This window comes from Natator depressus, chromosome 14, assembly GCF_965152275.1.
Source record: "Natator depressus isolate rNatDep1 chromosome 14, rNatDep2.hap1, whole genome shotgun sequence".
NCBI lineage: Eukaryota > Metazoa > Chordata > Testudines > Cheloniidae > Natator > Natator depressus.
In genome coordinates, this window is record NC_134247.1 from 8,418,079 (window position 1) to 8,442,946 (window position 24,868).

At 41.1% G+C, this 24,868-nt stretch overlaps 2 protein-coding genes and 1 non-coding gene across 14 annotated transcripts in view; 1 reads left to right on the top strand and 2 right to left on the bottom strand.

Moving 5' to 3' along the window:
* The window catches only part of BPTF (bromodomain PHD finger transcription factor), a 91,254-nt gene extending 81,415 nt beyond the window's left edge, over nt 1–9,839 (top strand). For 8 of the 11 annotated variants that reach the window (XM_074971171.1, XM_074971178.1, XM_074971173.1 and 5 more), the window contains 4 exons: nt 236–428; nt 1,564–1,648; nt 3,739–3,925; nt 6,088–6,974. In XM_074971171.1, the coding sequence (XP_074827272.1) occupies nt 236–428; nt 1,564–1,648; nt 3,739–3,925; nt 6,088–6,124 (502 nt within the window). In that variant the 3' untranslated portion in view covers nt 6,125–6,974. Of the gene's footprint in view, nt 1–235; nt 429–1,563; nt 1,649–3,738; nt 3,930–5,319; nt 6,975–9,733 lie in introns of those variants that run through there. The other 3 variants (XM_074971174.1, XM_074971175.1, XM_074971181.1) reach the window with 3 other exon arrangements.
* A 2,702-nt stretch (nt 9,840–12,541) lies between these two features.
* On the bottom strand, nt 12,542–24,187 carry C14H17orf58 (chromosome 14 C17orf58 homolog). Of its 2 annotated transcripts, none has more exons than XM_074971195.1 (5): nt 24,050–24,187; nt 16,933–17,565; nt 16,712–16,801; nt 14,883–15,074; nt 12,542–14,130 (listed from the first exon to the last, which is right to left on the bottom strand). In XM_074971195.1, the coding sequence occupies exons 1-5, from the start codon at nt 24,144–24,146 to the stop codon at nt 13,940–13,942; spliced, it is 1,203 nt and encodes a 400-aa protein (XP_074827296.1). In that variant the 5' UTR covers nt 24,147–24,187; the 3' UTR covers nt 12,542–13,939. The 2 variants fall into 2 exon arrangements, with proteins under 2 accessions (XP_074827296.1, XP_074827297.1); XM_074971196.1 differs by lacking the exon at nt 24,050–24,187 and adding an exon at nt 19,811–20,219 and having other exon boundaries at nt 12,543–14,130.
* Nucleotides 24,088–24,160, bottom strand: TRNAR-CCG (transfer RNA arginine (anticodon CCG)). Its single transcript has one exon. It is a non-coding gene; the product is annotated as a tRNA-Arg (tRNA).
* Nucleotides 24,188–24,868: the final 681 nt, after the last annotated feature.

The following is a 24,868-nucleotide window of genomic DNA, read 5'->3' on the forward strand; positions in this document are numbered from 1 at the left end:
TCCTGATAATTATGAAGTAAAATTGTCAGGTAATTTAGTTTGTAAATATTAAATTAGCATGCATGGTTTAATTAGCATATGTAAAACTGAAATGTCACAAGTTTAAATATATAATTGTTTTATATCATGCAGAACAACTACTGAGGTGCAAATTGTTAAATCTGAGCTTTAAAAAAATCTTTTGTTTTAAATGTAAAGGATAGTGTTACTGATATTTTTCTTTCAAATCTTGCAGATTTTACATTGGCTGTGACCGATGTCAGAACTGGTATCACGGGCGCTGTGTTGGTATTTTGCAAAGTGAGGCAGATCTCATTGATGAGTATGTCTGTCCACAGTGTCAGTCTACAGAAGATGCCATGACAGTACTCAGTCCACTGACTGATAAAGATTACGAGGGATTACGAAGAGTACTACGTTCCTTACAGGTGAGGATAAACCATACTTAGAGTGGAAAATACAGGTACAGTAGAGGTTCATCCAAGAGGTCTTTTTTTGGCAGTAACCTTGGATTCTGCTTGTCTGATTGTTAGACATCATGATTTTGTTAAGAGATGTAATAAGCTTCCTTTTCTGTGAGGGATGACAGTATGTTGGCCACAGCTTTCTCAAGCAGCATTGTCACATTGAATAACACTGATGGTAGCCTGGAAGAAAATCACTGCCTCCAGGTTCTGGGGTATTTTGTTTTTTTAATGAATGTGGATACCTCTGTTGAGCATGAAGGAAGCAGATTTCATGAGAATGTAAAGGGCAGAACAGTTGTGTTTTGGGTAGGAAACGGACTTTTCAACATAAAATAAGTTGTGTTCTCTGGCTAGCCTGTATGATTTCCAGTCTGAAATTATATACACTTCAGCTAAACTGCAAGGCTGACTTTTTTTTAAAGATTAAAAAAATTATTAAAATTTTCTTTCATACAAGATCGCCTCCAGAAGATTGATTTCAGCATGCAAATGACTGGGTGTTGCTAAGAAAAATGAAAAGCCTCTGGCCCAGTTATAACATTTTTGTTAGTGTAAATATCATCTCTAATGGCTGAAAAGGGACATTTAAATTGCCATCAGCTAGAAATAATCCCATGTGTTAATAGAAGAGCAGGCTAGTGCAATATATAATGTACAGCAAAATATTTGTTTGATTTGAGCGGTTTTAATGGACATTTTTGGTGACAAGTTAATTTTAGATTTAATGAAAGTGAAAAACACTAACGGCCCAACTCCTTGAGGTGTGCAGCCCCTTCAGTTCCCACTGACTTGAAAGGAAGCTTCTTCAGGAATACTGGCTGAAGTTGGCTATGTGCAGTCTCTCGATTCCCGTATGCCTCTCTCCTCATGAGGACAAACTGCTCATCATGCCAAATTACACTTTTTAGGATACAGACAATCATCTGCTGGGACTAGAGCAAGATCAGCAAATAACACTTTAGTTGTTGCTGAAATTAGAATCAGATGCAAATCTCTAGCAATATATAATTAATTAAACCGCTATCAAGCCCTAGTTAATTTAAACATATATGTAATGTTTTCTTTTGAAACTGATTATGCCTCATTTTCCTGATAGGCTCACAAGATGGCATGGCCATTTCTAGAACCAGTAGATCCCAATGATGCACCAGATTATTATGGTGTTATCAAAGAGCCTATGGGTAAGTGTATTTCCAGTTAATAGCATGATTGGCTGAGTGGTAATTGTTAGTTAATATAGATTTAAATGTACATATATCGAATGGCTTCATCCGAGGATCTTTGGGTGCTTTATCAATATATCCTCATTAAGGAGGTGGGTAAAACGAGACTGAGATGGTGACTTGCTTATCAGCACGTAAGTCTGTGACTGAGCTAAAAAAGAACCCTATATACTGACTCTCAGTCCTGCTCCTTAACCAAAGTCCATCCTTCCTAACATACAAATAAAGTCGCAATTGGGTTATCAAACGTACAAACTTATTTTTTTCTGACCTTTCTGTGCTTCTGTGGTCACTTTCAAACAGAGTGAGTTGTACCACTGCACCATATCCTTTTTTCTCTCCTCACACTCAGCATCTCCCAGTGAGAGAAGTAGAAGTATGTGCTCTTGTGATAGTTAAGAAAAAAGATTATTTTAGCAAATTGATGATGTAGTTGCCTAATGACTTATGTAATATAGGATGGAAAGATATAAAAGCAATCTTCATTTTCTTTGCTATTGTACAAGAAAATTTTGATTAGACTGAAAGCGTCATTGAAAAGGAAGAAAATCATGCTGGGGCAGATACTGTAGCTGTATAATAATCTGCAGCCATACTGTGTTGCACTGTGATCTTACTAAATCTCAAGGGCAAAGCAGTGGTGGGCTGCATCAGGACTTGGATGTAAGATCTCTAAGGAAAACCCAGCTGCTGCAGGACATAGTTACAAATGTTCGTGATCCTCTTCCTTCAAAGTCAGTATCAAACCAGAGTCTTAGAAGGAATTTTTTTAAGGAAGGTGAATCCTTTGTTCATTTTCTCAACCAAGTTAAGAGGGGCACTAGTTAATTTAAATTTAGAGACCATTTTGTTTATATTTTTCAATGCTTGTCCCTTTGTTTTCAACTAGGGAGTCGCACACTTTGTAACTTGTGTAGGCCGAGCTTATTGCACATACCAGGAGCTCCTTGCATTCTTTCATTCCCCTCCCCCCAAAAAACTTTGTGTGTCACTCTCCCATCCCCCTCTATTTCTAGCATTCCCTACAACTCTCCCCAAGTTCCCCACTGTCATGGATTTTGTGTGCCCCCCATACTCCTATACCAGGGTTTCCATTCTCCCTGCCTCACCACTGGCTCTGGCTGCGTGCCCATTTCCCCTTCCTCCATGGCAGGAACTCTGTGTGCCCCTCCCCCATTCCCCAGATGCCTGTGTGCGTGCCCCCATTCCTCACCACAATTTCTATTCTTTCTGTCTGGGAGATAAGTGATTCAGGATATCAACATATTAAACTCTCTGGGAAAGATGAGCAGTGATGAGTTGCAGTATTGTTATGCTGAAAGCTATTAATGGGTGTCATCAACCAGTTGTTGGATAGACAGTTGAGTAGCTGGCATTGGCAGGGACTTCATGTGTCCCCCATTTTCCCTCTCTTGATTTTCCCCCAAATCAGCACAGTTGGCTATGGATGCCTAGGACATTCCCTGAAATTTCAGAACTGATTAGCTGCGGCGTTCGAGTTATCAGTTTGCAGTCTGAAAGCCCCTGAAGGCATTCTGTCCTCTGTGTGGTAATGTGTGCGTCTCAATGGCAATTAATGGATGTCCCTAAAAGAGTTATGTATTCAAATAGGGAGTAATCGGCAGGAGCAGATGAACTGCAAATCCAATGTATTTATTATGCATTGATTGACGATAGTATTAAAAAATAAGGAAAACAAAAAAATACAAAGGATAGAATCAGAATGCTCTAATGGCAGTGTCCTTTCTTCATAAGGAGTAAATAATAGCTCTGTAATGGAGGTTTCAAAAACTTGAGCTGCTGTAACTAAAAAAATGTGTAAATTACATATAATAAATACATGTGACATGGGAGGAAGCACACATTCTAAATGAGACCCCTCACCTGGCATCATGTCACCAGCAACATTGCAGAAAATGTAGCCAAGCCAGTTGTGCTTTTGTTACTTTATATCATCATCAAATGTTGTAACTTCTGTCTGGGAGACTAAAGATGTCTCATTTTAAATAACAGGTGTGGGTTGATTTGTTCGTTTGTTTTCTTTTAAGACCTTGCTACCATGGAAGAAAGAATCCTGAAACGTTACTACAAAAAGGTGACAGAGTTTGTGGCAGATATGACCAAAATTTTTGATAACTGTCGTTACTACAATCCAAGTGACTCCCCTTTTTACCAATGTGCAGAGGTTCTTGAATCATTCTTTGTACAGAAGCTAAAAGGATTCAAGGCAAGCAGGTAAGGCAAAGTGTTCCCCATGTTGATAATCGTTTGCCTGTAACCTGAGTTTGTGTTAGAAAATCTTCCTACTACCCTAAGCTTATCTTACTACACTCCTATAAAGGCCTGCCTCTTCCCACACAGGTGCCATTATAGCTAGATTTGGAAGGGAAGAATCTAGAGTCAATACATTCCAGCTGTTGATTTTTGTCAAACTTAGGGCTTGAACGTTATCCCACTTAAATATTTTTATAATTTTTGTTTAAAATATGAATTCCATATCAATATGGGCATTATCATAATTATAAAGAAACTGAACATTAAAATAAATAAGACCTTTTCAGTTAATGTGAAAACCAAATCAAAGGGACCAGCTTCTGTTTTGAATACAGGTTATATATCATTATTAGCTACTTACAGTCCACTGATGCCAGGTCCTTTCCTAACACGAAGGAAGGATGCTCCCCTACTCCAAAGAGCTCACAATCTAAGGAAAATTCAAATGTATGCAAAAGTAAACAGTTCCTTACTCTTACCTAACGAACTTCCATCTTTTCTTGTTGTTTTGTATTAGTTAGATAACCTGTTCACCCTCATTTTTAAGCAATTAAATGTCCAATTGAATAATAGAAATTTAAATTGCAGACTAATAGTTTTTTTTAAAAAAACGCAGAAACTTAGCTTTAAACTCCTTTTCTGCAGGAAAAGACTGGTACAGAATATTCCATCTGGGAACTTTGTTTGTAAAACTAACATGCAGTCTGCTTAACATGAACTATACAGCTTGTCAACTACGTTTCAGGCTACAGTCCATATGTCCGTATGTGTAATGCATAGTATCATGAACGGACTTACATGAAACCAGGGAGCTGTGAGTGGTGGTACTGCTATAATTAAAGTTGAGACTAGCTTACTCTTTAACACTAGTATAGTAATAGGACTCTCCATATGTCATTGCAGATTTGTATCCCAACAGTAAACCACCTATGACTTAATTACAAATATTACTTTCATTAAATTCAACTTGAATCTGAATTCTGATTATGTACAGCCAGTTGGTAGATTAGTCAACTTGACCATTACACTTGAATTCTGGTAGGTTTAGATCAATTCAGGATTAAATCTGTTTGCAATTAACTCGGTTAGAAGCTGCACTTATATCCATCTTTGTGGAAGTTGCCAGTTTTCCAAATGGAGGAAGTGCAGGTGTGGCCAACTGAAGCAATTGTGTGTTTACCCTCTTAATTTAATTTTATGATATCTGCTTTTATCAGGCCATTACTGGCTCATGCTTCTTTCATTCAGTCATATTTGGTTATCCGACATTCATTGTTTGCACACTAATTTCATTGCTGCATCTTATTTATTGTGCTTTTTCATTTACACCATCCATGTTCTTTCTTTTCTTGCAGATTGTGATATCTTTAGTCTGACCTTTTTAACTGGAATCAGAACTGGATGTTGGGGTCACTCTTTCTTTTATTGTACAGTACCATGACATTAAACTGCCTTAAAAAATCCAGATCAGTGTCCAAATATTAACTGTTCTTTTTAAAATGGAAACAATTATTTGCCAGCAGCCATGTTGGTAAACAAAAATGTATTAAGAAACTGTCTGTTCCTTGGAATACTGTATTTAAACAAAGTCAAATAATTTAGTCTTGGAAACTATGTATTTTAATTAATTATTTGCAGTCACCAATAAAACTGTGAACTTTAGAAAGGGGATTCGCTGAACTCTGATTAGCAAAAATGTGGTATTAATTTCTTTTACTATTCAGTTTTTTATGTTTGAACGTTTATCCAAAGACTTCCCAAATCAATGTAACTTCGGTATATTTTGTATATTTTACCAAAAGTAATAACTTATGAATTGTCTTTATGCCTTCCCTATTACAGAATACTATTATGTATCTTGATTAGTAAAATTTTATTTTGGGCATTTTTGGATATTCCAGTGAAGCATCATGTTTTGTATACAATGGAATTTTTTTAATGCTGTAGCTGAAAACTTCTGTAAAGTTCAGAGATGCTTGTTTTAAATGGTGGTTGTCTCCAAAGATGAACAGACACAACATGGCTGCATTCCCCTCCCAGTGATTGACCCTTGGCATCCTCTTAGAGAAACAGTGTTCTCAAAAATGAAGGGTGCTTAATTCACTTTTTTCTGTATTCTGCAGGTCTCATAACAACAAACTGCAGTCTACAGCTTCTTAGAGTTCAGCGTGTTAACCTAATACACACACAGCAAGAATCTGGTTGTCTGAATTAAGAAGCCAGATGGTTTTTAGTCAGGTTATCCTGACAAGACTTGATGTAAACTGTGTTTTTATTGGTCACAGCAGTCAAATTATATTCTTGGCTTATTTTGTCCAAAGGACAAAGGAATAAAAATCAGCAGCACCACTTTCTTGTCAAGATCAAATTGTTGTACTATTGTGGCAGAAGTGAGAAACCTTTGTTTTGTTGGCGAGAGAGAGCAAGCAAGCAAGAAAAAAGATACAGTAAATGGGGTCAAGTTTAACTCCATGGAAATGCCACGTCTGTTCTTCAGTGAAGAAGCTGGTTTAAAGTCCACACAGAAAACTTTGACTGTATTTATTTATTGTTGCAAAAAAAGACGCTTTTTTATTGCTGCCCTCATTTGTCAGCTAATTATTTTTTCTTATAAAATCCGGCCCTGGTTACACGTAATCCATTCTGTATCTTAACATGATTCCTGTAGGTAAAAGTACAAGAAGACCTCTAGATGTCTTTTCTTTCTATGAAAGGAGCTGCTATGTACACATGTGCACACACAAAAAAAACTGGGAATCAACAATGAGTTTATCATTCATGGTAGATAAAAATGATTAAGCTTGCATAAAAGTTGGGCTAAGTGGTCACAGACTGACTACAGACTCTGTTGCCTTGAATATAACAGTACAATTTGTCATTTTCTCTGCACCAGACTGAAATGAGTAAAATCTATTTGAAGGTATCTTGTTTGTAAACATTTGTCAGATTCTAATTTTTTTTCTTTTTGTATTAAAATTCAAAACATGGATGTATAATGAAACAAAATAAATGGAGATAATTTTTCTCCCCACAGATGTAGGTGTCTTTGAATATGCGCTAATATGTTTGTAAAATTTTGTTTTGTTTTGTTTTTTGGGGGGGGGGGGGGGTCTGTTCGGAATTGGAAGTATCCCAAGCAGTAGGGGAGGAAAAGGGTAAGAAAAGGAGAAAGGGAAAGCGTTTTTCTTTTTCATTAAGGAACTACTGTCCCTTTAAAAAACAATTCTACTGTGGTGCCATAATTGCTGCATCAGATAATAAAGGCAGTATTGAGAAATTTCATTGCCCACTTCTGAATTAGGAAGTAGAAGGCAAAATATCATCCAGGAATTATGTACCACGTGTTTGTAATTATATCTCGGAAGAGCACTCAGTGGTTTTGTCTCTTCCTGTACAAGGAAAGCTAGCATGAGGGATAAATGGAGGCCAACAGAGGAAGATGTGACTTGCAGACTTTTTTTCCTTCTCCTCTCTCTGAGCTATCACTTGCACATTGCTTATGTAAGTGACTTTGTCACGTTAACTGCCTCCAGTAAATCAGCCAAGGCTGGTTTATGCAGCTCTACAACCATTTTGCACTATTTCACAATTAGCTTTGTCCTACAGTGATCTGGGATTTACCTGGTTTATGGATAAGCTTCCCTTGGGTTTAACCTCACCCTGCTATGCAAGAACCTTTCCTGTTAATTTCTTAGAAGTAAGACATTGCTACTGACCACAGTTTTCTTACAATTACATGCTCAGGTGTACAGGTTCTTCTGGGTTAATTTTATCTAATAAAACCCATACATTTTTGTACAGATATTGTCATTTAACCTAGATGTGAAAACTAAAAATGAATTGTTCAGTGTGAAAACAAAATCAGTTTATGCTTCTTAAAATATTATGAGAAGAGTAGTTGCATTTAGGTTATGTTGTCCTTTGACTTCTTAAAAGAAATGCTACATATTGTATGCATTGTGTTCGATGCCAGAAGGAAAATTCTCAATTTAATGAGTTCTGAAAATATTCTGCATCTCTTCACAACTTCATAGTATTTCTGTACTATTTATTCATATATAAATATATATGATGTCATTTGAAACTTAATGCGAAAAGAACTTTCCTACCTGTAGCCAATAGATTGCTATGTTTTTAACAGTTGTGGCAAACTGAAGAGTACTTTTTTTGTACGTAATAGGACATTTCATCCTAGACAAATAAAGTCATGTGTTTGACATCCAATTTGGTGGCGTTTCTAATGAAACATTGGTTGATTATGTAGCTCTTGGCATTGCCAAATTTTATATAACTTCTTAAAAAATTTTAATACAAATTATTCTCTTGCTAGGGAAATGTTAATCTCATATAGACATTTTCACTTTCTTGACATCTTTTCAGTTTTTCTATTGCCAGCTAACATGTCGAGACGTTTTCTAGCTCTATCAGCTATCAAGTTTTGTGGTTTTGTCTTTTTTTAAAAGTGATATATTTAAAAAAATTACCATATCTGCAATACCAGTATCATTCCTGAATATGTATTTCAAAAATCATACTTAAAACTGGTTCTTAAAAGCATGAGAATTCATAATATTTGAGATCTGCTGTGTTGCTCCAGTGTCCTGTTTCTGTATATTACCATGTAAATTCCAAAGTTATTGAATTATGTTTTAACTTGAGTTTTTGGTGACACACACTAAACCAAGTTGGGGTTTGTCTTTCTTTATGCTGTGTCATCAGAGGTCCTCAGATAAACCTGAGCGAATGTAATTAGTCCTTATGCAGAATTTAGTTCAAAAGCTTTTAAATCCTCATAAAATGTTGTAGAAAGATGTGTTCATAATAGAACTGGGTAAATCACTGGAGAGACTGCAGTGTCTTATGTGCTCAGTGTGTCAGTTGATAGGCTGCAAAATATTCATGTTTGTCCTGCTGAAAAAAACACCAGGAGTTAACTTTGTTCTAAAGTAAGAGACCCTGTAAAATTTGTTAGAAATGTTGAGGGGCAAATACACTCTAAAGGGACACTGTCATTTAATTACTTTTAAAATCTTTTTGCTTTTCATTGTTTGTAATAAAACATACTAAAAGTTTTGAAAATAAAAATCCCTGCCAGATTTGTCCTTTTTGTTGTCTAAACTTTTATCTGTTTAGCAATTCATGTGGTTATATTTGCTTGTTTCTGTCTCTGCATTAGCATTGTTGCTGATGTCCTATTAAGGCCTGCTTCACTTGTAGCATTGGCCTTTTCACTGGTGCTTGTTGGAATATGGGTTTTTAGGGACTCTTAGAATTGGGGGGACATTTCCTGAGTTAACAACTTACTACCTAAGTTTGACAGTGTCCCTTTAATGAAGATAGATGTGTAGCCTGATATGTGCACCTCATTTGCTATCCCAACACCACACAAAATAACCTGAAAGTGAAATGTAAACTGTCTTTTAATGATGAAATCGTTAAAATCTGTGTAAAGCAAAATTGACTCAGTATGAAAAGCTAGCTGTACTATAGACTAGTTTTCTATTGCACATGTACTTTCCTGTACATTTAATACATTTTTGATATGCTTAATAATCTGCCCCATACTGGTTAATTATTGGAAGACTGCTAATGTAATTGAGTATGAAATGTTTTGATCTTTAAAGAAATTCTCACTTTTTTCTTTCCACTCCTTTGCTTCATTAGTAATCTATTGCAATTCAGAAGTTACTTTGCCACCTCCCCACTTGAGCTTGTAAAGCAAGTATTATAAATAATGGCCTCTTTTTTTCTTTTTCTTTTTTAAATCAGGTACAGCTTTTAAAATAGTGTGATCTTCTTCAGTAAGAGAGTCTGGAAGAGCAATCCAAATGATTTATAAACATCTGTCTGCGGTATGGGACATCTACATATATTTTTAAACACCCCCAGTTAAAACATACACGCTGGGTTTACCAAAAAGTGAAAACAATGAATAGTTAAATGTTTAAGTAATAGACACTGAAACATATTGGACTGTTACCTCTTAACTTATTATATGATACAATAAATACCTTCCTTCTGGAAGAGGTGAAGTGGTTAAGATTTTGTGATGCAAAAGGAAAAATAAAGCATCTTGCTGCTTTTCCCTCTTTCAGTAACGTCGTGATGTCCTAGTCTCTGTGTAGCCAAATGAAAAAATAGATACACACCAAATAAGGGGTTGGGCACAAATAAAATGCCATTGTTGTGTAATTCAACTTTTCCTAATAAAGGGTTTATCTATTTCCTTAGTGGCTTAACTCTCCAGGTGCAATATTATTCTAGAGTAGTAGTTTAAATCTAGGGGTGGTCAAATGTTGTTGGTTTGTCCTAAGCTAGTGGCCTTGCTCCAGCTACTGTCCATTACCACCATTGATATCCTATTTGTCTCAGGTGGGGAGATCAAGTATTAAGTGAGCCAGGGCAATGGAGCTACCCTTCACCCTCCGCTCCAGGTGTCTGCTTCAGATCATTGTCACGGATGAAGGTAGTGGGGGAAGTGTGCATTGCTGAATCTGGATAAATGGAAAACTGGGCATCATTGATCAACGCTCAAATATCAGTTGAAAATAGAGAACCCAAACTTGAGACATTCATGTAGCCCTTCCTCCAGTGAATTGAGTTGCTGCAAGGATGGAACAGTCTTATTCTGCCAAAGTAAAAGCCCCTCAGAGTTTTCTTGGGAAAATTTCAACTGACATCTCTATTGTAAATGTGCCATTCTCCACGCTCAACTCTGTTTTCACTGAAATGTACCATAATAAAAGCAGTAAGGAGGCACTGTGACCTTTTTAGATAGATGCAAGCTACTGGTTGTCAGGTAGCAAGCATCTCTGCGGGTACTTCAATCATATGATAAAACTCTTCTGATTCTAAAAGCTAGCTAGTGTGTACAGCCCAGTAAACCAACCTTTCACTTCTTTCCCAGTTGACAATGCAAACAAATGCTGACTTACAGCAAGAATATTTAGTGTTTTAGAAGCAACAGCAGTGTTTGCAGTCAGTGCTCTAAGTCTATTGCATGTCAAGAAATAAATCACGAGAACAATTCTGGGAAGGTACTTTCGCTGCTCTATCAATGTCACCTACCTTGCTTGCCTGCCCCTATCATTTTGGTTTCTGAATAGTCTCCTGGTAAAAATAAAAAAAATCTATCTCAAATGCTTTTTCCTCTTTAGCTAAATCCTTTGGTGTACTCTGCCATAATGCATAGTGACCTAGGTGTACCGTTTTGCTGAGAGTCCTTTGCTTCAGCAGCCTTTAAAAAAAAAAAAAAGTACCTCATTATTATGGTGTAAATCTTACAGCAGAGTCAAAAGTCAATGGTTCCAGACATAAATTCTACAGAGCTCTACAAAATGAATGTATTCTGGCTGGCTGGCCAGACTCATACAGAAATCAAGATTGATATTTGCCTCCATGACTTTCTTCCCCCACTTCCCACCATGGCTATGCAACCTCTCACTGAAGCGAACGCAAGTTTGGCTGCCTATATCTGAGAGGCAAATTTAGTTCATCTTTGTCTAATGGCATGTCTACACTTACTGGGGATCAATGCAGCAGCGGTCAATTTAGCGGGTCTAGTGAAGACCCGCTAAATTGACGGCAGATTGCTCTCCCGTCAACTCCGGCATGCCACTGGAACGAGAAGAGTAAGGTAAGTTGATGAGAGAGCGTCCCCCCTCGACACAGCGCAGTGAAAACACTGGGGTAAGTCAACCTGGGGTAAGTCAACTCCAGCTACATTATTCACGTAGAGTAGCGTAACTTAGGTTAACTTACCCCTAACTTTGCCTAAGGAATAAAAGATGCTTGCTGGGGCCTCCATCTCCTTCCATCTGGATTTCAAGGTTTGGCTTTTTTTTTAAATAAAAAATATTAGAATTAATTTTAACTTCTACAGCACTCTCTGAAAAGCCAAATTACCAGCTGCTTCTATTGGATTTGTCTGTGCTCATGGTCCCAGGCCACTATCTGTGCTAGTGTTAGTCTCTGCTTGGTTTCTTCTTATGGTGACCAAAGCCCCTTCTCTGAAATGTTTTTAAGCAGGCTCCAATCTTTTCATATGTTGTAATGATGATACATATCACAGGTGTGAGGTAGGTTAGCCAGGTCCCCATTGTAAATGAAATTTCACTGGCTTAATATAAACTTTGGACTGATAGATCAGTGTTGAGAAGCTTTCATAGCCCACCTGCAAGATACTTTTATAACAGTTTGATGACAAGAAGAAGAGATTTTACTGCTATTCTAAAAGGCAGCTATTTTTCCCCACTGTTAGGGGAACTAGGCCCCCACAAGCTGTTTCAAAATAACTTTTTCATGACTAGCTAAGCAAGTTGATGCCTTTTTTTGAAAAGGTGTTGAATCTTTTTACTGGGTCTCTTCCTGAACTTTTTTTTTTTTTTTAAAAAGTTTCTGCCCAAAGAGTAGCGCTGATTAAAACAAACTGATAAAAAAGCTAAAAAGCTGGATTTGAGATAACTGGGGGGAGCTATTTAGGAATATTTAATACCAGCATTTCCTACAAAGGGTTAGACAAATATCTTTTTGACATTTAAGTCTTACTAGGGCTCTAAAAGTAAAAGATCAGGTCCAACACAGAACTGATTCCCAAGGTAACTTTACTGTTTTGCAGATCTAAACCTCATACCCGTGTCTTTGTAGAAAAATTATACCAAATACATTCAATAGTTTCAGGGTTGAACATCCACTTTAGAAGAGTAATTAGGCATGCAAAATGTGTATGCAATTGCATGACTGATTTGCATGCCTCGGTACCATAATTTGTACATGCAAATAGGTAACTGTACACATACTAATTGGTTATTTGTACATGATTTGTATTCAATTAATGAAATAAGGCATACATTTTTAACAGGGTAATTAAACATTGGAACAATTATCAAGGGTCATGGTGGATTCTCCATCACTGACAAGTTTAAAATCAAGATTGGATGTTTTAGAAAAAGCTTTAGGAATTATTCTGGGGACGTTGCATGGCCTGTTATGCAGGAGGTCAAATTAAATTATCACAATTGTGCTGTCTAACCTTGGAATCTACAAATGGAGCAATCTATGAACACACATGTAAGCTCTAATAAGGCATGCTGTGGCATATGTATTTTGAACATGTTTTTAAATGACAAGAAAAATCTGGCCCCTTATATTTGAGAAAAAATGGTATAATTATACATTGTTTTCATAGTTGTTTTAAAAAACAGTATTCTGTACTTTGAGGAAACCAAAGCGCTGCAAAAATTTTATTTATTTTGTCAGAATTCTTCATCTGATAAATCCTTTGACAGTGTTTCAAAACAAATGTCTACATATGTATGCTGTGCAGCCTTTGAGCTACAAATGATCATGCAACCCATTACAGATTAAGGATTTGAGTGCTCTTTTTAAAAATCTCATTGCACTGAGAAGTTTAACACTATTAAATATACAGTTTTGAATATTAATCTAAGCAATAAGTGACCGCTGTTCTTCTCAGTTAAACTGGTGTAAAGCTAGAGTGACTCCAGTTATTCCTGATGTACATAAGAGGTGCTGACAAAAGAATTTAGCTCTAAAAATAATCATAGTGGGTTATTTTCCAAACATTAAGATTTAAATTGCGTATTACAAAAACGATAACCTACTATTTTGGAATCATATTTAAAGGGAAATCCACTAACCAGTTAATGTTCTCTACAGTGAGTGAATAGGTTTGATTTCTCAGCGGCGGGTTTTTTCTCTTTTTTTGCGCACTAAGGTGGTATCTACCTACATAATCAGAACCTTTGAAAGAAACATTGTTTTATAAACCCCATAAGACACCAGATGCTCATCAGTATTGGAGACCGAATTAAGCAAGAGCTGAGCTGCAGTCACTCTAAAAGGATCCTTACTCTGGAAGGAAGGTCAGACTCGATTAAAGTAGAGACCAGTTTTGTTCTGCTAGCTGAAGGCCAGTGCTGCTTAAGCCCTAGTAAAGCAGTTAGGACTGTAGCCTCATCTACACTTGGTGTGAGCTGCCCCTTGGACTTTACGATCCCTCTTCCTGTTGAATCTTTTTACATAGTTGCTGCTGCTCCTTAGCAGCCCATCTCCTGGCCGCAGACGCCCTCTCAGGAACTGCAGCAGAGGTGTAGGTAGCTGCCGTCTCTTGTGGTATATCTGACCCATCACAATGTATCGACTTCCTGCAAAACAACAAGTAACTTACTCTGGGTTGGTTTATTGCTTGTTCGGTTTCATTTCCTTGTTTCATTTTAGAAAAACACCTGTTCCACTGTGGATGATTGTAGCTTAGCCACATTTTCTTTTAACATAAATTAAGCTAAAACCAACTGTGTTAAAGTAGCAAAATTCAAATTACTAATAAAGCAAGAGATGGGCGAAAACTGGAACTGGTTATGCCAGCTCTCTTCTCTCTCCTCCCCCCCCCCACCTTGACTTTTGGGGGTTGCTGGTGAAGGCTTCAGCAGGGCAAATATTCTACGGAATGACAGGTTTCAGAGTAGCAGCCATGTTAGTCTGTATTCACAAAAAGAAAAGGAGTACTCGTGGCACCTTAGAGACTAACCAATTTATTTGAGTATAAGCTTTCGTGAGCTACAGTATCGAATGCATCCGATGAAGTGAGCTGTAGCTCACGAAAGCTTATGCTCAAATAAATTGGTTAGTCTCTGAGGTGCCACGAGTACTCCTTTTCATTCTACAGAATGTATTTTTTAGGGGATTGAACGGCTTTCACCGTTCTGCCTTTCAGACCGTTGGGCTTGTTTTGCAGATACGGGGAAACCAGAAAGAAAACCGTATGTGTGCCCCCTGTTCCTAAATGAATCAGTTCCTTCTGCCCAAAATGTCCCATGAACTCCCATTAAATCTGGGTTAACTGAAATCCCACAACAGCCAAAGGAGAAACCGACCGGATTTAGCTGGGATTCATTACCAAGTTTAAAATCTGGACATGGTTTATTGCAGTTCAAAGCATCCACAATGAGAACGTGAACTCGGAAGAAGAAGCCATCGGGCGTGATATACAGGCGACTCATCTTGTATAATCCGTCACTATTTACCAAGAGTGTAACCAGGCGGACTCCTTTCCCCAGTGTTTCCACATCATGAACAATCCCATTCACTGCTAGTTTAAGAAGGGAGAGAGGGAAAACAATCACTCGCTATAGTGGCTAGTGGAACATTGATACTCAGCTCATGATACGCGTGGAGGCGCTAAACGAATCACAATGCTGCAGTGAACAAAAGTCTTAATTAAAGTTTATAAAGTACTTCAAAGTTGAGTCCTATGTATTGTTGGATAACAGTGCAGGTTGGGAATAGTGGGGGTAAAGGTGGGGTTGAGTATTCACTTGAAAAGGAGAAGAAAAAGAAACATTCATTGGAGTATTATGCTGTATTTCTATTACACTGGAGTATTATCTAATTTGAAGGGATAGTCCCCTTGCTCAGTGTCCTTACAATGCAGCCTGATAAGGTACCATGAGTCTTAATCTTAGCAAACCACATGGAGCTGCGCTACACCATTTCTGCCTCAGAAAGACCCAGGACTGGGCTGAGTTAACTGCGGAACTGGAAAATCCCCCACATGTATTCTAGACAGACAGTGATAAAGTTACTGGAGAGGTAAGGCTAGAAAACTTCCTTGACAAAGGTCAAGGCCATACCTGCCTCATGGAGTGAAAACTTCTCTTTGATGCAGCCACTCGACCTTTAATCTCTAGATGTAAATTCATGAGGAGTAAAGCCCCTTCTGTGATCACTCTAGGGGAACCGTGGCTGTGCAGATTAATGTTCATTCAGGCCGGGTTAAGAGGCATGCATTTTTTTAAATTTAAGAAATAAATGAAATTGTTAACCGTTAAAGAATGAAATATGCAGAAGGCCAGTACAAGGCCTCAATCAGAGACCTATGTCCTGGGCATCACTCTAAAATTTTGACTAGAAGGAACTTAAGGAATGTTCACATTTGTAGAAAACTGCCTAATTTCTAGTCAGGCAAAACAGATGACTCATAATATGCTTATTTTCTGGAAATAGAAACACCTGTTAACTGGTACTAGGCATGTATTTTACTTATCTGCTTTTAAATATTGAGAAAGACACCATCTAATCCTCTGCTTCTTTGATAATGAGAGACAGCTCCATTCAGAAAACTTGTGCTCCAATTTCCAGTGCAATTAACCCAGACCTACACTATCTTTTTCTACCATCTGTGTGTGTGACATAATGGCCATTAGAACCTAATGCAGCATGACCGCTGCAGGCAGGAGTCCTAAGAAGCTAAAGCAAAGTCCTGAATGCCGAGAGCATGCTATTCAGGCCATCATCTGGCACAGTCTTCCATCCAAATAATATCCTAAAACTCATTAGGTAAATAATGCAATGCCAGTTAAACAATACAGCTACAAAGGCAGAGGGAGAGAGATGTTTCCAGCTGTGGGTTAATAAGAAATGGCTCGTGAAATGGCTTTAGCACTGACAGTGATGTGTGGATGGAGTAGGGGCACAAAGAAGGCCAGTGCCAGACCAACAGAAAGGGGATGAGACAGTGAAACACGATTGATGCTATTTGTTGTGTATGTATAGGAATATCTGTGATGGGTACCTTAAAAATAGTTATTAGAATAGGCTGGAGCAAGCCCAGGAAGGCTTTTAAAAACCAGAAAGGAAATGTATGTGCTCGTAGCATGGCCCAAGGAGTGTCTCTGCCATGCCTGCCTGTAAGTAAGAATACATGCAATGGGAACAAAACGGTCTTACCAAATTCACTCACACAGAAAGCCTCTGCTTCATCTCTCTCCCTCCTGCACTCTGTCAGGCACACCTTCTCCTTGTTGTCAGCATCTAGAACTGCAACATGCACATGTGTTGTGGACATGCAGCATTAACACAACATGGCCCCTGGAGTTCAGGAGTGAAAGTAAGTAACCCTGTTCTCCTGAGAGGTCACAAAATCCCTTCCCATAGAGGTGCCCCCTTACCTTTCTTTAGCACGTTGAAGTGATACAGCAGGCTAGATGACTGGCGGTTGGTGACCCAGGAGGGCTTGCTGATGTTTCTTAGAGGGTCATGCTGTTTGTAGGGATTCATCTTGCCAGGTCGGTTGAGGTGATCCACCATATTGGGATCTTCTGTCTCAGCTGCCCCTGTGTCTTGGAAAGGATGCGTCTCAGCTAAAGTCAAGGATCTGCCTTTATAATGGGAAAATGCTCTATGGTGGAAGTGTGCTGAGATGCTGTTCGCTGCCTCGGACTGAAGCCTATCTGTATGCATTCTGTTTGCGTAACTGAAGTCAAAGGAAGCAGGAGGAGGCCCCTCCATGTGACTCTCAGAAGCCAGGACCCTGCCATCCTGGTGAGGCTCTTTCCTCAGCCCCGTATTGTTTTCCACGGAGGTCTTGGCCTTTTTCTTTCTGTCGGGTGAGACTGAGAGGATGTCAACAGCTTTTGGCCACTGCAGGTTAGCTGGAGACAGTAACCAATGCTCTGTGTGATTCTCTTCACCAATACTGCTGCCTCTAAATGGGAACTTATCTTGGCTTGGTGTGGAGTCTGCTGCACTGTACCCATCCTTGCTGAGTGCCCGAATGGGTTTTCCGATAAAGGGCAGGGCTCCTATGTACAAATAAACAGAAGAGGCAGAATTGTTTTAACTTTTTTGGGGGGTACGGGAGGCGACTTGTAAGCTCTTTGGGGCAGAGACTTTCTTTGTTATATATATGTACAGTGCCTGGCACAAAGAGTGGAGGGGGCAATTGAAGCCTCGCCATTACCACAATATAAACAATAAATGGTCCACTAACGGGAATAAAGCAGAGTGCCCATATCTGACAGGCATTTGATTTCACTGTCCCCACATAAGGAAAGACAGCACCTGCCTTTCTGGGCCTCATAGCTTGTGGGACAAAATCTGAATTAGCTTCTCATTTCCAAAATGCTGCGGGGTGGAAAATAGCTGGGATTTGAACAACAAAACAGCCTTTCAAAAAATGCGGGGGCCAGAAACACAGGAAAGAGTGGAGGGGAACTTTCTAGCTCCTATTTCAGACAGAATCCCAGTAACTGCAGCATGGAACTTGGCCCAGCTGTGTGCGAGCTGAACCCTGGCGATCTGCATTTTTACTATTATTGTTACAAATTAAAAACACGATTTATAAACAAACCCTTCTCTCGAAAGAGCCCTGAAAGTCCAGGGAGCATCCGGGGGAGCCAGATTCACAGTGCAGCTTGGGCTGATTGTTTAAAAGGCTATGACAACAGAACTATTTGGTTTTCCCATCCATGGGACGCCTTATTGACAATGTCATCTGGACTTTTCAATGCTCGTGGGCTTTGAGGATTGCTGAATAGATCTTTATCCAGCATTTTGGACTTCTGACTTGTGCGCCATAGAGCTGTCAAGGAGCCCAAAAAGCTCATGTTTGGTAGAAAAGCCATTGCTTTTAAGTTATGATCCCTTGCAGTTTGTTCCTGATGGCAGAAAGATGGGATTGAGAGAGATCTGCCCTTTATTTCAAAATGAAAGTTAAGAAATGATGATTATGTTCAAATATAATTGTGTTTTTGGGTCAGGCAGGTTAACAGCACAGTGCAGGCCAACTGGGAAAATTTCCAGGTCTCATTTCACACCGTCCCTTTCCCCTTTTGAATCTCACAAAGCAAACTGACTTTCCTTTTAGACAGAGTTTTCTTTCCCGTGCAGTTTTTTCCCCTTCAAATTTGTGGTTCCCTCTTCCTTTTCAGCCTATTCTTGCCATGCAATTAGTTTGCCAATGTAGAGCATTTAAAACCAGTTTACCCACACACACAATGTGAGCGCTCGCTGTTTGCAGTTAACAGTTGCAGTGTGTAGGAGGCTGATCCTGACTCGTCCTGTGAAGTATTTGACATACACAGATGAATAAAGTCCTGGTTTATCTCCAAAGCCTGACTCTCAGCTGTTGACCTCACTATTACTTCTCCATTGCTCTCACCAGCTGTTGTCATGGGAAAGATTTCCTGATATTTGAGTTGAATGCATACGAAGTCAGAAATTTCCATGAGACAAGTGGGGGCGGGAGAGGTACAAGCTGAAGACAGGGACATGCCAGAGTGCCCTGGAGCTGTTCTCCCTGGAGCCATGGAGCCTGAACAAGTCCTTTCAAACACGTCTCCTACCTGCGATGTTTACCCCCAAGACACACTTTCACTAAGCACTGAATTTCTAAGGAGAAATTAAGCATTTTGTCTTGACTCAGATTTCCAATCCCCCTCAATTCCTCTGTCAGATCTCTGGAGACTGGGAAAATAGAACTGCAACATAGCACCTGATCTTTTCTGTCCTCTGGGAGAGATGCACCTTTTACCTCCATACCCCTTGTGGGATGCAGTAACAAATCCGTTTAGTCTGACATGCAGAAGGCACAGGTGGGAGCTAAGAACAGCTGAACTAAACCACAAATTTGGAGCCTACAGGGAATAGGAGGGGGGCTATAAAAGTCACACAAGAAACCACACACATGGACCACTAAGTAACTCACAAACTGCTCAACACTGGCTAACTCAGGATTCGTGGCATTAGCTGATTCTGTGTTTCTTGCAGGTGCTCTCCAGCCTCCCCAGACACACACCTTCCTCTGACACATCAAGCATGTCTGCTTGTTTTCTTGACCAATGGACACGCTAAAATCTTCCTTTCCTTGGCTCTCATGTGCTTGCTGCTGCAGCATGCTGAAACGGATACAGCTGGAGAGGGCTGTCAGGGCAAGAATTGGAAATAATGTGTCTAGTCTTTGTGGGAAAGAGCAACGCTCAGCCTCTCCCCTCCTTGCTGAAAACAGCAAATCTGCCCTTTTCTGCTTTGGAATGTTAAGAAACTTACCTGCCACCAAGTTGGACGATGGTCCCATGACAAAACAGAGGAGCCAGAATGCTTCAGTTGTCATTTTGAAGGAAACCGTTTCCAGACTCTAAATGACCTGGAGTCTTTTATGCCCTTCCCCCTGGTTCATGCTAATGAGAGGCAGCCTTAGGGGAAACATGAATCGCTCCCTGGACAAACCATTGGAGCAAGACCAAGCTGCCGCAATCCTGCTAACCTCCCACTGCCACTTTCTAAGAGAAATGTGTATGGAGCCCCCCCCACGCTGGCTACAATTACCTGAAAGTCTAAATGTCAGTTCTGTCTTTGCCTGATTAAACGCGTCTTCCCTAAACGCCTACTCTCTACACAAAGTGGTGGGGGTTGGCGGGGGGGTCTTGTTTTCCTTCCCTACCTCTGAGGGAAAATTGTACAAAACATATCAATGCATAATTGGATACAAGGAACTGCATGAAAATGCAGCATGCAGAATCAGGGACCACATCACCTCTACATGTCAGCACCTACTTTGGAGCCCGGGACGGATGAACTCAGCATTTATGCACAGTCGGTTATAATGGGTGCATGTTTTTTAAGGTCGGTTATATTGTACATCTGGCTATTTCAGTCCTTACTATATGGGGATTTTGCAAATTTTTATAGTCATTGTCCATTCTCAATAGAAAGGTCTGCTGTTCCCTGTAGTAGATTCAATTTATTTTAAAACCCGGTTTCAGTAACTTGAATGAGTATCTAGAACTCTGACACCCCTCCTCTCATCTTACACACACTGAGCCAAATTCATCTTGAGAGTAACTTTATTGATGTGGAATTCATGTAGCCCAATATGCTTGTTCCTGTCTAACCAGTTTAAACAGTTGAGGACTTTTCTTCTTATTACCAAGCCAGATGTTCACTGAAGCTGCTTACCCCACTGTCTGATAAGGGATGCTATGAGGATCATTCAGTTAGTTTATACCTGTATAGTGCTTTGACCACAAAAAGCACTATACACGTGTTGTTAAAGGTCATTAGAAATATCCTGTAGCCTGCTTACTGAAGCCCCAAAAGATTGCTGAATGTAGTATCTATCACTTAGTTTAAGCTTAAATGGTTTACTAAGAATGATCAATGCATCAGTAATAAATATATGTAAATGCTCTATGGATTTCTAATGCTCCTGTGGGCATGTTCTGTATCAAGTTACCAGTCAAGACAGAACATGGCTGGGAGAATACTGCAGCTTTAGGATTGGATATTTGCCCTCACTGACGTAAATGGTAAACTTCCAGTCTGTTGAATTATTTTAAATAAAACAGACCAAAGGTATATGAAAACTTATTTTGGTTGCTACCTGTTAGAGTGGAAATTTTATTTCTTTGATGTCTGATGTAGATAATTGATATTTCTTTATAGCTGGACTGTCTTATATATTCCAACAAATTCCCCAGCAGCACAAAGTCTTATTTCAAATAGCTGTGTACAGTTTATTCTCTAGATATCTAAAATGGTTTGCAATATGTAAGGAAATTGTAATACATATGTGATCCTATGCTTTAATTTCCCTAACATCGTGTGTTAAATCTTTTTCTTCTGTTACAATATGCCTTTTAAATGTTTTAATTCTGAAAGTATGTTAACGTGGGGGAAAACCATTGTAGAAATCTAAACCCAGACACAATGCTGAACTGAATTCACAACTGGGAATTCACATTAAACATCTTAACCATTTATATTTTATTAATTTGGCTGTTTAGGAGCTGGTCCAGCACAGTGCATTCCTCTCCATTTCTCCTGGGGTTGGGTGGGACAATGAGGGGCTACACACCAGAAAAAGCAATGGGGTGGATTAGATGAAATACACAGTTGTTCTGTAACATTTATCTAATATGCTTCTATGAGACTGTGCTATGGCAGGCAAGGATAAAATGCAACCTGCAAATAATTAAGTGAATTTGTTAAGCTTCTTTGAATGTTAAACTCTCTATGTTGTTTAAACTCCTCAAATAGTAAATAAGTCAGCTGGTTAGTGTCTGAACACCAGACTAGGTAAGCACTGGCGCCCCCTGGAGGATAAGGAATAAGAAAAAGATGCCTATGCTCTCTCTCCTGATGCAGCATTTTCGTCCTTAGGTAGAGGATGGAGGGGGCAAGATGTGAGTATGAACATGTGAGGAGCTGCATGTGAAGGTGTCTTTCTGGGTGTAATTTATATCTACTTCAGGATGTACGTGGGATGCATCAGAACCATGCAGACGTTTTGATGATTTAAAGAAACCACTAAACAGCTACAACCTTCTGATAAAACTATTTGTCAGTATAATACAATCCATTTTACTATATTGCTGTGTCTATGTCTGGGTGTTTCTCCTAAAAATTCAGCTATTTTAAAATTTCAGCTTCGCTGGTAGCACTGTGGACAATGTGGTGGTTAACATGTCTAAACTAGTCTTTGCACTGGTGCTACTACTGGTGAAGCTGCTTGTTTGTTTTCACTACAGTTTGCAACACTCCTAGTATAGGATTCCTTCTCCCTATGAGAGAAGTTTAGAACTACAATTTTAGCAACCAATTACATCTATTGAAAAACCCCAGAGACCTGCACTGGTGGCAATACTGGCTTGCAGTGAAAAACTGGATGAATTCCCCATTCCTAATCACTATAGAGAAGAGAACACTGAAGTTCTGATGCCATCACACCTGATGTGTGATGAACAATGGCTCACTACAAAACACTAGGGCTCAGATTTTAAAAAGTAGTTAGGGGTCGAGCTGCTTACCACTGCAAGACCTAAGCGATAAAATGGCCATTTTCAAAAGTGACAGAGGCACTTAGGAATCTCAATCCCACTGATTTTTGATGAGACTCCCATTGATGAGTCTTAGGCGCCCATGCCTTCTGACAAAGGGAGTTAGCGGTCTATATCCCTTCGGCATTACAATGCTGACATAACACAATGTCTCAATACCTTTAAAAATCTGGGCCTAAAACATCAAAAATTAAGTCCAAATGAAGACCTAGTCTACCTCTGTATCTCACCATAATCCGATTACATGCCAAAAACAAAGCACAGCAAATCCTCAAAATGCTCAGCCAGCAGCACCTATGAGAGGTTTCAGAGTAGCAGCCGTGTTAGTCTGTATTCGCAAAAAGAACAGGAGGACGTGTGGCACCTTAGAGACTAACCAATTTATTTGAGCATAAGCTTTCCTGAGCTACAGACCACTGTTCCCTCTAAGCTGTGCGCGTGCACATCCGAAACCCCGCGCACATGGCGAAAGGCCGTGCGCACGCAAATTTGCACAGTAAGAAATGTTTTGTGCACACAGCCTGTCAGAAATTAGGGGGAACGTTGCCCTAGACCCTACAGCTAGGAAGGCCCAAGGAAAACCAATAAGGAGCCAGACGGATACGGAAGGAGGCCCCTGATCGGAAGCTCCCTGCAGTCAGTGGACAGACTCCAACGGGCCCTGGCTCAGGCTTTTATCCCAGTACCCCTCCGGCCGTTAAAAGTGCAAAACAAAGGGGGATCCCTGCTACTGACAGAAGAGCCGTCATCAACTGCCACAGCCTAAAGGCGGGAGCCGGCACCCCGCGGCCCAGCGCCCTGGCCAGGAAAGGCCACCCAGGGCCAAACCCCCGACTCACGCCCCGTCCTGGGCAGGCTGCACCCCTCGGACGGACACGGGGCCGACTCCTGTTTCCCTCGCGCCCTCACGTGGCCTGCCGACCCAGCGCTCCGGCTCTGCCCGCGTTTACATGGCAACCGGCGCCGCGCTCCAAACCCGCCTGGGCGCCTCCGGCCCGGCCCCCGGCCTGCCCCCTTTCTGCGTCCCAGACCCACTCAGGCCGGGGCCGCGGGGCAGGAAAAGCCCCCACCCGCAGATGCTGGGCGGGGGGGAGGTGTCTGGCTGCAGGAGCACAGGCCAGCCCGGCTCCCGCAGCCCCGCTACACGGGGATTTCTTTCCGCCCGGGGAGCGGGAGGGTTAACGGGCCGAGCTGCACGGGGAACGTCTGCCTCCTCGAGCGAGGCAAGAGCCCCTCCGCCCCCGCCGGTGCGGGACTCCCCGGCCTTGTGCGCGCAGCCATCCCAGCCCCGCTTTGCATGCCCGGGCCGCCAAGAATCCCCGAGCTCCCGCGCGTCCCGGGACGGCATGATTAAAAGTGTGTCAGGGCTGCGGCGTGTGCAGCCCCTGCGGGCGTTAATAACGTGGAAGCGGCCCAGGAGCCCGGCGGGGGCGCCCAGTCACGAATTTACCAGGCTGCTCCGGCTCGCTACAAAACGTCTGATTGGTACGACCCAGATGGGACTCGAACCCACAATCCCCAGCTCCGGAGGCTGATGCCTTATCCATTAGGCCACTGGGTCACCCAGTGAAAACGGAGACCGGCGCGCTCTAAAGGCCCCGCCCGGCTCCAACTGGCCCCGCCCCCACCCTGCCTTTGGTCTTCGATGATTCCAGCCTCACTCTCAGGGCCCCGCCCAGCCCAGGATGACCCGACCCCCACTCGGTTCCAAACCCGCCGAGCTCTGACTCCGTCCCTCCCCCGCCCTCTCAATCAACAAGGCGCGCTAAGGACTTGTGCCTGGGCCCTGTCCTGCCGTTCGCGACGTGCCCTTAGCCTCACTCGCGCGCAACGGCCGTTAGCTCCTCTCTCCCCGCGCGCCCCGATAGGTGGCGTCCCCCCTATAGCTTCCAGAACGTAGTGTAAGGCTTTTTTTCCACGCGCCTCCTCCATCGTTAGCACTGCCCTCTGCGCCCATGCCAGCTATCCCATGATATTAGCTCTGCCCACTCCCATGCAGGTCTGACGTTAGGTTGTGCCCTACACAGGCCCTCCATGTCACCCATTCCCCCTCACACAGCGCACCCATTAGCTTCTCCTGGGCACCTCACTGACAGCATGTTCTGCCCCCCCGGCAGTCGCTTCCCATTGCTTGCTGCCCACTCAAGCGCTCTGATTGTCATCTTCTTCCCTCCCCCTGTGTGAGGCCTCCGGCCCGTATCCCTTCCATCAAAACACTGGCACCTGCCAGGTTTGTCTCCTTCAGCCACTGCAACCTCCTCTACAGCTG